Raw genomic sequence first — 13,885 nt, forward strand, 5'->3', positions numbered from 1 at the left:
GTGTGTGCCACCAATGGCCAGCCCTTCATGGAACCTTTTTGAAATGCCATTTTAAAGCAAACCCAGGCCACCAAATCACACTGTCCACTGAAGAAGACAGGTATGTGATACCTGCACCAGCTTGCCTGCTGATTCACAGGGGCCTTCGCCATGCAAATCAAAACTTGTCAGTCTCAGAGCTTATGCTTCTTTCTTGTGACAATTAAATAGCAGCATCTTAGGAATCAGTGCTGCGGGCAAAACCCAACCGAGTTCCCTTCACTTCTCTTTGTTACAGAACTTGTTTTCTTCCTGATTTTTCTCAAAATACTCTTGCTCTCCTGACAAATTTCTTCAATTTCCTCACAGGCTTAATTCTGCAGACCCTAGGGCTTGCAAACTCAATTCCCACCACTGTCATTCCCTTATATATTTTATGCTTCTGCTTCCATTTTGTCTTTTGCTTTGTATTTCTATAGGATGCTTAGTTACAGCATCCTCTGAAGAAATTGAAGTCACCTCAAATACTTCACGGTCTTTTGAAACATTAAACAATGTCATTAAATAATGTGTAACTTGATTATTTGAGTGAATTTCAATTCAATACATCTAGTTCTTCTTTTTCCTTTCATACACCTCATTTAAAAGAGCAAAGCTACTTTTAACTCATATAGACTGGTTTCTATGTTTTCATGTCGTTTTTTTTTACCAGAGCATATAGATCTGTATTATTGATTCTAAATAAATTCATTTCATATTCTTAGAAGTTATAAAGAACTTCAAAGAAATCCTATTTATGTTGGTTGTATCTGTCAATATTTCTGTAGTGGAATTAAAACTGGGAACCTTAGATTTCTGAATGAAATAATTTTAAAACGATGGCTAATTCATGACTTGTTAACACAACTTTTTGTTAAAATAACTGAATTTAAAACCTTGTCTGCAAGTGGGAACCTCATCTTAGTCTTAGAAACAGACACAGTGATATCAGGCTAGAGCTGATGGATAGGGAGCTTGTACTGTGTGTGAGCAGTCTTTAAGCTCACTGTGGGAACCTACACAATCTTTCCTTCAAAAGGCAGAAACAGCAATATCAGGCTAGAGCTGATGGATAGGGAGCTTGCACTATGTCTCAGCTCGGTGTGGTAACTTACACAATCTTCCCATCACCCTCTCATGTGTGTTACTGGAAAGACCTCCCACAGGCTCATAATGAACCACACTTGTTTGGAATATATACTTGTACATGTCCTATCTCCCAACCTCACCTCAACTGAAAGTCAAGTGGTTGTTTCATATTCCCCATTCAAAAAGAAAAACTTTCACTTAAACTACTATCTTAATACCTTGAAAGTGAATAATTCAATCATTGGTACCTAAACTTGAAAATTGAAAAATCTAGTTTTAATTATTTTGGATATTATACCTCTCTCTTCTTCCCTCCCTTCTTCTTTCCCTCCCTCCCTCTCTCCCATAGAGCTAAGGCTGGCCCTGAACACACTATATAGCTGAAGATGAGCCTGAACTCTACATCTTCCTCATTCTGCCTCCTAAGTGCTAGATTTTATACTTACCAGTCATTACATCTGGTTTTATGCATTGCCAAGGAACCAACTATGGTGGACAAACACACTATCAACTGAGTTATACCCACAGCCTCAGATATTCAAATTTATAAATGACATCTGATTTGTATGCTCCTATATGAATATGTAGCATGTGAATAACACAAACCACAACGTGATCCCAAACAGAGGGGCTCTTTGCATGCACTTTTCCTTCAGAAGGCAATCACAAGGGGTTTTTTTGGAAACATTTGGGATGTGCTCAAGCAAATTACTGTCTCCATTTTACAGATGACAAAATTTAGAGTCAGAGGAATTAAAATAGGCTCTTTAGAACCTGTGTGGGCAGTAAGTGACCAAGAACAGACTGGCCCCATTCTCCACATTGATCCAAATCACAAGCGAGGTTTCTACTGACCTGAGGTAATTAAGTCGAGGGCAATAGGGACCCCAATAAGTCTGGGGAGAAGCTGGGTCCCTCTGGCACCAGGAAGAATCCCCAGCGTGACCTCTGGAAAGCCAACACGAGCCTGCAAGACATTAAAAGCAGAAAGGCCACCATGGTGAAACAATGTGATGAGATCATGGGGTGCCCAGAACTTCCCACACCATTAGAAACAGCTTCATTGAAATCAGCAACAGTCTGCAGAGGGCACACAGTGTCTGCTGCCTCTGCAACATTACTAGCAGAGCTGTGCTGTTTTCAAATGTCCTTGCTTGGGCATACTTCTTTCTCTGACTCTATAAGTACCCCTCTCAGATAACAAAGTAGCCTTTGCATTTTCAGGGTCCCTGCAAGCATCAGAATATGAAGACAAAACCCATAAGCTGGAAGAGAACCATACACAACTTCCTGTATCTCCACTCTACAAAGAAAGCTCACAATTTAACAGTAAAAGGACAACAAACTAATAATGGGCTGATTATCTGAATAAACAACGCCCCAAAGAAAGGATACAAGTGGCAAATGATGCTTGGTATCATTAGCTATTGGGGATGTAAATGTAAGCTACAATGAAACACATGTGATGCCTGCCAGAGTGAATATAACAAAAGCAGCAGGTGCTCATTTTGGCAGCACATGTGCCCAAACTGGAAGAATACGGGCTGATTAGCATGGGAGCCGCCAAGAGTGACACACCTTTATGAAGCATTCCATACTTTTCAATAGAGAGGGGAAGACTGGGCTTCAAGTGCTTCAAAGGGGGAAATATGAAAAGTGGGGAGTTTAAATTAGTAAGTGGGTAGGAGATTAAAAAAAAAAAACAGAATAAAGAGGGAGAAGAATAAACTAACAGTAAAGATGTCTGAAAAAGAGGCTCAGCAGTTAAGGCACTGGCTGCTCATCCAAAGGACCAGGGTTCAATTCTCAGCACCACATGGTCGCTCACAACTGTCTGTACCACCAATCCCTGTGGATCTGACTCCTTCACACAGACACACATGCAGGTCAAATGCCAACACACACACGCTCGCGCACACACAATGTCTGAAAAAGTCATAAGTCATGCCATTATCTCTCTATCAAAACTTACACATAACACTACGTGTACATATATAGTTTAAGTGGTATTTTCCCATCTGGGCTGACAATGATACCTATAAGAGTCACAGAGAGTTTAACAGAAACCCAATACCAGACATGAGAAGTCCCTGCTTGAGTTCATTAGGAGTGTCAAAAAACTACAAAACATTGTGGTTACCTTTGGTTGTCTCCCAGAGGTGGAAGGAACATCCCTATTGCTGAAGACACCATGCACTTCAGACCCTGGGCCCAGAGGCTGTGGAGCTGGAATTGACCTGAAGGCCCCCTCCCTGACGGCCAGCTTTCGTGGTAATACAAGTTCCAAGGGAGGGAAGCACCAGCTATGGTGCCAAGAACCATAACAAACATTATGGGTACAGTAGTGACACCCACATCTCCATGTCAACCAATAGCTCTCTATTGAATTTAAGGCCTGCTCAACAAAAGGGAAATCAAAAGGGTTGCCTTGCTACCCAGGGCTAGTGAAGTCATAGGTGAACCTATGATCACTACTTTACTAAACAGCATAATTCCTAACTATTTTGTACACATTTGTCCTTATATCCACATAAGTGTAGTTCTCACCTCTCATCACAGAAACTTCTCTTTGTAACAGATGAAGACCAATGAAGGAAATCACAACCAGTCAAAATGCAGAGTTGTCTAGAAATGCCTTGCCCATAATTTCTTCTTAGAAGTCCTATTCTACCACAATTAAAATATCTGGTATTTTTATGTCTTTTCAAAACCTTTGGAGATCGTTTCTCCTACCCAAACTTCCGTGTCACTGAAGTTAAGACATCTGGTATCTTGATGTCTTCTCAAATTTTTGAATATCACTTCTCCTACTCAAGCTTCAATGTCATAGTCGTTACAGTCAATGTTGGCTGTATACAGGACCCATTCATCTGAATGTGTAGATCTGATCTTTAAGGGCCAAAGCACCTGTTTGTATGGTGGATTCACATTCTCATAAACTAAGGATTCTATGAGTATTCGCCTAGATTATGAAAGGAATAAGCAAAAGCTCTTGAACTTCAGGACTTAAAGAAAGGTTATAAAGCTCCCCAAGATAAAATTCTTGGTGAGGGTCTTTATGCTGACCCAGAAACTCAAGCTGCACATGATGAACACATCTTGTCTCTATGCTATACAGCAGCTTTGAATGCTTAGGATAAGGTTCAAGAACCAGGGGAGAGGATAGAATCCTATACCAAGGTGAGATAGGAACCAAGAGAAAACTTTAGCGTATTCCTACAAAGATTGTCTAGAGCAATACAATTAGAGGTAACAGATCCAGAATCTAGGCAAAGCAAACATCCAAGCCCCAGTACCCGAGATGCAAGAGCCATCGCCTGTCATCACCAGTAAGTCAGCTGTTCAAATCCATGAGCCTCAGGCCTGGCCCACCTTACAGTTTTCACTGAAGACAAACCCATTCTAACCCCAGCCCTGGAACTCTCTTACCTGAGCATTGGCAATCCGATAGTGACAGCCCAACGCCAGCTCCAGTCCCCCTCCAAGAGCTACCCCTTGGATAGCAGCCACCACCGGCTTCTTGCATCTCTGCATTTCGTCCACCACCTCCCCCAGTCGGAGGCCAGGAGATGGAGAGCTGAAGCTGTGAATATCAGCACCTACAGTCACAGACAAGAAGACATGGTTCAGATGATGGGGCCTTGTCACTAACACCTGGCAGGACTTAGAAGGCTAGGATGCCTTGGGGCTGAGAGGCGCTGCATCATTGAACTGTAGGTAGAAGGGAAGGAGAGAAAAATCAAACCTTTACTGGGAACCATATAATCTTCCAATTTCTGTGTTCCCATTTGGTAGCTAGCAGCCCCAACTTTGGAGAAAATTAAGAGCTCAGAAAAAGAACTAGATTCTTTCCTCAGTCTGTCATTCTAAGAGTCAGTGCCTCTTGCTGTCTACCAGCCTAGTTTTTAAGAATGCCACCCTTTCCTCACTGAAAGCAAAAACCATTACAGTGTAAATGACACAGTTAAATGCAGATTTCTTACCATTTATGTCAGTAAGCAACTTAGTATGTACTCATTCCCTGAAAGCATCTTTAAATTTATTTATTTATTTATTTATTTATTTATTTATTTATTTATTTATTTATTTATTTGGTCTTTTGAGACAGGGTTTCTCTGTATTGCTTTGGAGCCTGTCCTGGAACCAGGCTGGCCTTGAACTCAAAAATCGGCCTGCCTCTGCCTACCGAGTGCTGGGATCAAAGGTGTGCACCACTAATGCCTGGCTCTGAAAGCATTTTTAAATGACTTATTTATTTTTATTTTATGGGTTTGGGAATTTTGCTTGTGTGTTATCTGTGCCACATGCCTGCGTGCTTGTAGAAGCCAGAAGAGGGTGAAAAATTCCCAGGAACTGGTGTTAACAGAGGGTTGTGAGTGGTCATCCCATCCCAATATGAGCAGGAATCAAACCCAGGACCTCTGTAAGGGCAGCCAGTGCTCTTAGCCACTGAGCTGTCTCTTCTTCCCCTGATAGATCTCTTATGAGTTATAAAATTAACATAGCTTGTCTTTCTGGATTATAAAATTGATATAGGAATTATGAAAATGGAAAACCTGTACAAACAACAACAAAAACAAAGGACTGCCTAATATCACACAGATATGAGACTGCTGAATCCTAAGTCCTCCCACAAATATATAAATGGATTTGTGGCCTGACTGTGATATTTAACCTTTCCATCTCAATGCTAGCTTCGGTGACTTGAATGTCACTTGAGTGTGTCTTTCTAACACGGAGGACACAAGACAGTCAGTAATTCTTAGTGTTTCTACGGTATCATCTATTCTATGATATCAGTAAGCTCTGGTATAAACTTAAAAATGAATCTTTCCGGAGCTGAGAGTACAGTTCGATTGCAGAATGCTGGTATAGCATACAAAAGCTCGTTTAGGCCACAGGACTGCAAAGAGTTTAAACTGGAAAGAATAATTTTGTGTTAAGCATATTATCTACTTCTTTCCCCTCTTCTCTGGCTGCTCCTCATCAGCATCCTGTGAATACACCAGGCACGCACTCCATGGCCCCACATGCTGTCGCCTTTAAGTTTCTGCCAACTCGCTTATGTAGTGTGACCCTTTGCATCACCAGTAAAAACTTCAAGTTTTGAGGTATTAAACTGGTTGGCAGAGACAGCAATTAAATAAAATCACAATTACTCATGGAATAAAGATTCCAACCCAGGCAGCCAAGCTACAAAGCCCACATCTCACTGTAGCCTTTTAATCACAGTTAACAGTGTGGTTACAAACTTCACAGAAACCAAAGGTAAGGATGTAGACATTTCGTTTCTTGGAGAAAAAAATTAAATTTTGGGTAATGGTTTAATGTCTAGAAGTTTTATTAGATTCCTTTTTTGTTTGTTTTGTGTTGTTGTTTGTTTGTTTGTTTGTTTGTTTTTCAAGACAGAGTTTCTCTGTGTAACAGCTCTGGCTGTCCTGGAACTAGCTCTGTAGACCAGACTGGCCGCAAACTCACTGAGATCTGCCTGCCTCTGCCTCCAGAGTGCTGGGATTAAAGGTGCACCACCACCACTGGGCCTTGATGCCCTTCTTAATTACAATGTATTTCTGATGAATGCTTTTGCTATTCCTGCAAATATTACTGTATCTTTGGATAATGATTTTTTAAAATATTTTTTCACAACCCCTACACCATTGATTTATTTCTCTAGTTCAGTAGGCTGGCAAAGGGTCTGAATCCAAAAGGGTGGAGCTCAGCCTTCTCTTCCTCCCATGAGGAAAGCTCCCAACTCAGCATTTACTTGCTTGTTGTGGATCTGGTAAACATCTTCAGCAAGGATTCTTGTCTTCATGTTGTTGAATATAATTTCCTCTGCATCTCTTGAAATACTCATGTCATTGTCCTTTTTAATCTTCTACTGTAATAAATAGCACTGATAGAGTGTTTTAGCATTCATAGTCTAAGACAAAAGTGGCTGTTACATCTTTTATATAACAGGAGGTCCTGTTAGATAACAGCAAGTTAGGGTTGGTCTATCCTTTTGACTGATCACACTGTCCTGATCCAGTACCTGATCTGCCCTGATTGGGTAACAGCTCACAGCACCCTGATTGGATAGTGGTTTAAGCTCAGACTAGCATCAGCACAAACTGAGGCAGGTACTGTGCTCCAACATCCACAGACTATCTGTGAATATCATCTGACTTGGAAGCAGAGCCTTTGCTCAAGTTCAGAAGAAGTGATACAGGGGCTGGAGAGATGACTCAGCAGTTAAGAGCACTGGCTGCTCTTCAAGAGGACTTTGGTTCAGTTCCACATGGCATTGCATCACCATCTCTTAGCTTAAGTTCTAGGGGATCCAATGCCCTCCTGCTGGCATTGCATGTACATGGTATAAACATACACACTGCAAAAACATTCATAAGCATAAAATGAAAGTAATGAATCTTTCTTAAAAAGGAAAATATGCAGTACTTGGCAATGGGGAGCTAGCTAAGATCAGGGAACTTCAATATGGGAAGAACTCATGTGAAGACAGAGAGTAGGAGGTAATTCTTCCAAGGCAAAGATTGACAGTGCCAGCCACAGGAAGCCAGAAGGGAAAAAAGGACACAAAAGTCTTCTCCCTAAACCCCAGAGGAAGAGGGGCTTCTGGTGTCACATCACAAGATTCCAGCCTCCAGAACTGAGGAACAGGAAACCTCTAGTATTTTAAAATAGATTATAGACACTCAAGAGGCCAGCCTGGTCTGTATAGAGAGTTCCCAGTGAGCCAGTGAAAGAAAAAAACAAAAAAAAAAAAAAAAAGAAAGAAAGGAAGGAAGGAAGGAAGGAAGGAAGGAAGGAAGGAAGGAAGAAAGAAAAACAGTTTATGGAAAGTTGTTACAGCAGCCTCAGGAGACTTATCCAAAGAAGGTTCCAGGTCCCTTCTATCTCCTTCCTAAAATGTTTTCATAGACTTGGAGTAGCATTATATTTGAATTTGTAAGAGAGTTTGCCAGCAGGGCCTAGAATTTACTTTATGAGTTTTCTGATTGCTAATTGAATTTATTTATTGTCCTTTTTGAGGCACAGTGCTGCTAATGTAGCTAGCTCAGGCTATGGGACACTCTCTGTATAGTTTAGGGGACCTCTACTCCTCAGTTGAGATTACAGACCCATAACATCACATCCAGCTCTGTAATGGTTACACAACAGTTTGGGCCTTGCTTCTCCTTGAGTCAATTTTAGTAGATATACATTTTCCTAATACATGTTTCTAGTATCTTCAATATTACCTGTTTTATTTTTCAGCTGTTATTTAAAAAATTAAAAAAATATGTTGTTTGACAAATTTCATACATATATAAGACGCACTGTGATTACTCTTATCCCCACCCTCTCTTATGTCTCTGTCCCCGCCAACATCCATTCACTACAGAATCCCTTTCCCACAATCATGTCTTTGTGTTTTGCTTTATGGCCCACTGAGTTTATCTAGAGCCATCTGTGTACCATTATCGACTGAAGACACTGACTCCCCGTCTCCCAGCATCTACCAGGAGTCAACAGTTCAATGGGAGTGTCAGGGACCCAAGTGCCCCTCCCCAGCCACAACTGCCTAAGGAAAGACCTAGTCTTGCTCAGGTCCAGTATTGGTGGCTGTAGCTGCTGAGAGTTTGTGACTGCAGTGACTATGCCATGCTGGGTGGTGTTTTGTTTTGTTTTTGTTTTGTGGCCCGTCTCCTCACCTTCCAGCTCTTTTCTTTTGAGGCAGTCTCTCTGTGTAACCTGAACTGGCCCAGAGAGTAGTATGTAGCCCAGGCTGGCCTCGAGTGCTGAGGCTATAGGAGTGTACCACCAACTTTCACAGCTTTCAAATGCATTGGTTTTGCTTTCTCTCTCTTCCTTAATTTTAATTTTATCTTATGTTTATGAGCATCTTGCATGCATGTCTGTGTGAGGGTGCCAGACCCCTGGAACTGGAGTTACAGTTGTGAGACAACATGTAGGTACTGGGGATTGAACCCTGGTCCTCTGGAAGAGCAGCTAGTGTTCTTAACTGTTCAGCTATCTCTCTAGGCTCCCCCCCCCCCCCACCCCGCACTCTCTTTGACCAATTTCTTCACAGGTTTCTCAAGCTTTCATTACTTTCATCAAAACAAACAAAACAAAAACCTCACCAACATCACATTGTTGTTCCTTTGAGTTATGTCTGCTTGCTGTTTGGCTAAGTTTTTGTCTTCTTTATTTGGTCACATGTTACTGTTTATTTTGTCAGCTGCAGTGTTCAGTGCTTAGCTTATTGTGGTTCAGGCTTTTTCTTCTCTAGAATAACCCTTTAAAGCTATAAATTTCCTGCTAACACCTCCCCCAGGTCAGATGTTTTTTATTGTTGTTTAGTCGCTGTATTCTTGATAATGTATGTCTGACTCAAGGATTAAAAAGGAATTCAGTTTTCAGACAAACAAGAAGCTCTGCTTGTGTTTTTGCTGTTGGTTTGCAATCTGGCTGGAAGAATTCTAACAGGAGTTTACAGAGATGAGCTCTGTGTTCCTTGGGAATGTACCCAGGGCCTTGAAACCACAAAGCACTGAACCCCACCACTGAACTATACTCCCATAAATATATATATATATATATATATATATATATATATATATATATATATTTGAGATAGAGTTTCTCTGTGTAATAGCTCTGGCTGTCCTGGAACTCACAAAAATCCACCTGCTTCTGCCTCCCGAGTGCTGGGATTAAAGGGGTACACCACCACTGCCCAGCTACACCCCAAGATTGTATGCTCCAGTTACCAACCTATTTTTGTAAATGTTGCCAATGTGTTCAAGAGGGCACCTTTTGCTATTTAGAGATGCACCATCCTGCACACCTCTGCTAATCAAACTGGCTCATTTCTGATACTTCGCTAAATGCAAAAAATTTCAGCCCAGGATAACATTCCAATTTTCACCTCATCATCACACAGAAAATTGAGTTCTCGATAATTCTGAGCCCCCTTTGGGGCTCAGATCATCACTGTGGGTGTTCAAGCTTTGGATTCTAGTGAGAAAGCCATTTCATAGCTGGCTGAAAGTCAATGCATTATTTTAATCTGTCTTTACCTTGGCCTTCTTCACTTGGATTTGCTGAACATTACAATATATATGAGATCATTGGCACTTTTTTAAATTAGTAAACAATCTCCATAGTGTTGACCAGGAAAGGCAAGCTGTGAGTATCATGGTGGATACTTTTATATTGTTTTTATCCTGACTCTAGCATCAGTGTATTTTCAGGTTACCATTTACAAACACCAAATACCTGTGGTCAGGCGGATCCCCACGGCCCTCATTTCCATGTGACTTCTGTCAAAGTGTTCATTTTCAGGGCAGGGAAAGAAGAGGTACCACAAACTACAGCAAATGATTCAACACTTCAGATACTTTGGCTAAGTTGTGCATTGCCATGCAGGAGAGCAGTATTGTGGTCCCTCCAGGGAAGGGCTGCCCAAAGGAACATGAACTTCACTTCATGACTCCAGGAATAGAATGGCAATGTTTCCTGAACTTGTTCTGGGTACGGACACTGACAAGACTGCTCAGTCAGGGTATCTCATTTAAACCCAGACAACATCATTCAGCTACAAACTATGGCCCCTGTTCTATAAGCAGAGAAAATAAGGTAAGGCTATGAAAGAGATGGGCCCAAGCTCACACAGGGAGAAGGGACACACGCAGAGCAGACACACAGCAAGTTTATGGCAGCAGCTATTGGCCCTCACGACTGGAATAAAATGAGTCCAGTCCACATAAAAGAGACAAAGGCCACAGTCCTGTCTAGGTCTCTCTTGAGAGAGGTGTCCCTTCACCAGTGATGCTTCTCACTTCCACGCTGCTGTCCCCGTTCATTACCCACAGGGGCAGCTGACAAACTGTTGCCTGTATTCTGGGCATAATTCTAGAGGTGATGGGAAAGATGTGGACAGAGACAGCAGTTACCTGCACAGAAGCTGCCATTTGCTCCACAGATCACTATGGCTTTAATCGTGTAGTCTGACCCGGCTTTCTGAAGGCCCTCTCTTATTCCGCTGAGAACAGCTGGGCTAAAAAAAAAAAAAAAAAGAAAAGAAAGAAAGAAAAGCAGATTAGTCAAAATTAAATTTCTATGATCTTACAGATTTCCTTTGCTAGTGATGGATAAAACAATATAGATTCTCACCATTGTGAAATGTCTACTGTCTTCTCTCTTCTAAGCTACCTGTCTCTATCTTCTCAAACAGACACCCCACAACAGTCAGTTGTGGACCAGGTAATACTTTGATGGCACATGCCTTTAATCCCAGCACTTGGGAGGCAGAGGCAGGCAGATCTCTGAGTTCGAGGCCAGCCTGGTCTACAGAGCTAGTTCCAGGACAGGCTCCAAAGCAATACAGAGAAATCCTGTCTTGAAAAACCAAAAACAAGAAACCCAAACAGAAAAGACCTAAAGTTTAGTAAATCAAATGTGCTCAATTTTCAAAAAGAAAAAAAGAACATAAGTAAAAGAAGAAAAGAAAGACATGCCAAACATATGAGGTTAGGTTTTGATTTCAAGAAACATGATTTTCAGCTATGCATTTGTATATGTGTGTTTGTAGTTCCTAGGGAAAATACAGGGTCACCTCTTATGAGGGTGGTAGTTTTGGAGATGAGAAAGACATTCTTCTGGGGGAAGATGTAAAAATACCCTGTTTCTCCAGACACCCTAGACTTCAACTGGAATAGAAAGAAATTTGCAATTAAGGATTTATAATACTTTAGGGAATGAGAGAAACAGAATTATTTAAATAATAGCTCAGTGGTGCAATGGTGGAAGCTCTCACCTCTCAGCACTTGAGAGTCAGAAGCTAGTGGATCTCTGTGGGTCTGAGGCCATCAGGGCTACACACTGAGATCTTGTCTTTAAAAAAAAAATGGGGAGGGACTCAATAAGCTAGAAAGATAATTCCCCACAAAAATTAAAAACAAGAAAGAGCAAAAGTACAAAAGAAAGAAAAACTGGGAATGTATTTCACTTGGTGAACAAGCTACAATGTGGTAAATCCCCTTCTTAACATAAACGGTAAGAAAACACCTTGCAACAGAATAGCAAAGTCCTCAGGGAAGAAAGGCAGGGCTTTTCCCTTTACAGGGTAGTTATCTTTTACCTCCTTATTTCTACCCTTTAACCTTTGACCTTGACTGGTTAATTAGAAATGGAATCCTATCCTGGAAACAGATTCTGAGCCATTAGGTCACAGGCACATGCAGTTGATGTGGGTGTCCCACTATAGTTTATGAACATCTCCACATGTGGAGGTCTACTGTAGGAAGAGAGCTGATTGGCTGCATGAAGCCTATGGCTACTGCCATCTCTAGACTACTCAGAACTGGAAATATACTGGGAAAGGTGATTATGCATAAATGGAGGGGACACCTCCATGTTTATCAGGGCCTCACCCTGGGTGTGGTTACTTTTTGTTGTTTGTTTGTTTTTATCTGTGTTGGCTGAATGGCATATGGGACACCCAGGGATACAGAAGGCCATAGTATTTTCCTTCCAGGTAAAGAATGGCAGCCAGTGGTAGCTCACATCTGTAATCTCAGCATTTGGATGCTTGAGGCAGGAGGATTATTACAAATTCAAGGTCAACCTGAATTACAGAGTGAGGTCTTGCTCCAAAAATCCAAAGCAAACACCACCACCAATCCCTCAAACAACAATGAAATATCGGCCTCCACCAAATCACTTCAGTTGGTGCCTCCAGAAGAGGCTAGCATTTCCCGTTCCAACCACACCTCTCTTGTCATGTATGTTCTGGGTAAAACTGAAACACTCAAAAAGCCAGAATAAAGACAAAGAATGAGCTGCTATAGGGAAAACATTGCTACTAGATATAGGAGCTGGGAATGGCCATGGGGTGGTGGTGGCGGGGTATGAGGAGTAGAAAAAGATGAAGGAGTCTGCAGGAATAAACAGCTTTTCCTTAATGCAATGCAAATGCTTCATCTTTGGTCATATCAGGTGTTTCCTTGTGAACAGTTTTTAAAAATTACAATCTAAGTTCATCAAATCAAGTTTGAGGCTTATAAACCAATATTCCCCCAACAGAAAAGAAAATAGACAGTCCAAACTAACCTCTAAATATGCCTTTGTTTCCCAAAACTGTGGTTTCAGTAATGCATTAGTGTGCATGTCTTCAGTTCTAAAGTAAAACATTGTATTTTTAACTACATGGATTGCAGAGGAGGGGAGAGCAGGGATTGGGAGAGGGAATGGAAGCCACTGTTGCCAGGGCCAGGCCTGATAAGCAACCAGGAGCCAACTCTACACAACGCCAACACCCACCCGAACTCAAACACACGAGACTGGCTAGACTCAATGAAAGATTTAAACTATTTCTCTGGGTAAATACCGAAATGAGTCCAGTAAGCATGTTTATTAGTTACCTTTCCCCCAGTTACTGTTTACCCTTGAACCCGGAGGAAAGGAAATAAACCCCCTGACTTTTGACTGGTTAATTAGCAGTCAGATCATGACACAGCTTGAGAACTGTTACATAATATCTAGCCTCTCCACTTTTATTTATGTTCTTGGTAATTTGGGGAGAAATTCATAAATAGGAAAAACTGGAAAAAGAAAGTGGCTTTGTTTGGTTTTCTCCAGTTTAAGAGGAAAACCGAGACTAGGGAAAAGGTAATTATTAGACATGGGGCCAAGCCTCTCTGGTGTTCACTGAGGAAGTCTCCAGCTTCAAAGATTCAGGGGGCTCAGGAGAGACCACATCTGCAGCAATGGAAAGACCCCAGCAGCTAGG

The 13,885-nt window shown here is 41.5% G+C and overlaps 1 protein-coding gene across 1 annotated transcript in view; it reads right to left on the reverse strand.

The window, feature by feature from the left end:
- The window catches only part of Ehhadh (enoyl-CoA hydratase and 3-hydroxyacyl CoA dehydrogenase), a 32,741-nt gene that overhangs the window by 13,531 nt on the left and 5,325 nt on the right, over window positions 1-13,885 (reverse strand). Inside the window, exons 2-4 of the mRNA XM_051191190.1 lie at window positions 11,049-11,152; window positions 4,537-4,706; window positions 1,963-2,074 (exon numbers count right to left, since the gene is read on the reverse strand). Of these exons, the coding sequence (XP_051047147.1) occupies window positions 1,963-2,074; window positions 4,537-4,706; window positions 11,049-11,152 (386 nt within the window). The remainder of the gene's footprint in view (window positions 1-1,962; window positions 2,075-4,536; window positions 4,707-11,048; window positions 11,153-13,885) is intronic.

Source organism: Phodopus roborovskii, unplaced genomic scaffold (assembly GCF_943737965.1).
Source record: "Phodopus roborovskii unplaced genomic scaffold, PHOROB, whole genome shotgun sequence".
Classification (NCBI taxonomy): Eukaryota; Metazoa; Chordata; class Mammalia; order Rodentia; family Cricetidae; genus Phodopus; species Phodopus roborovskii.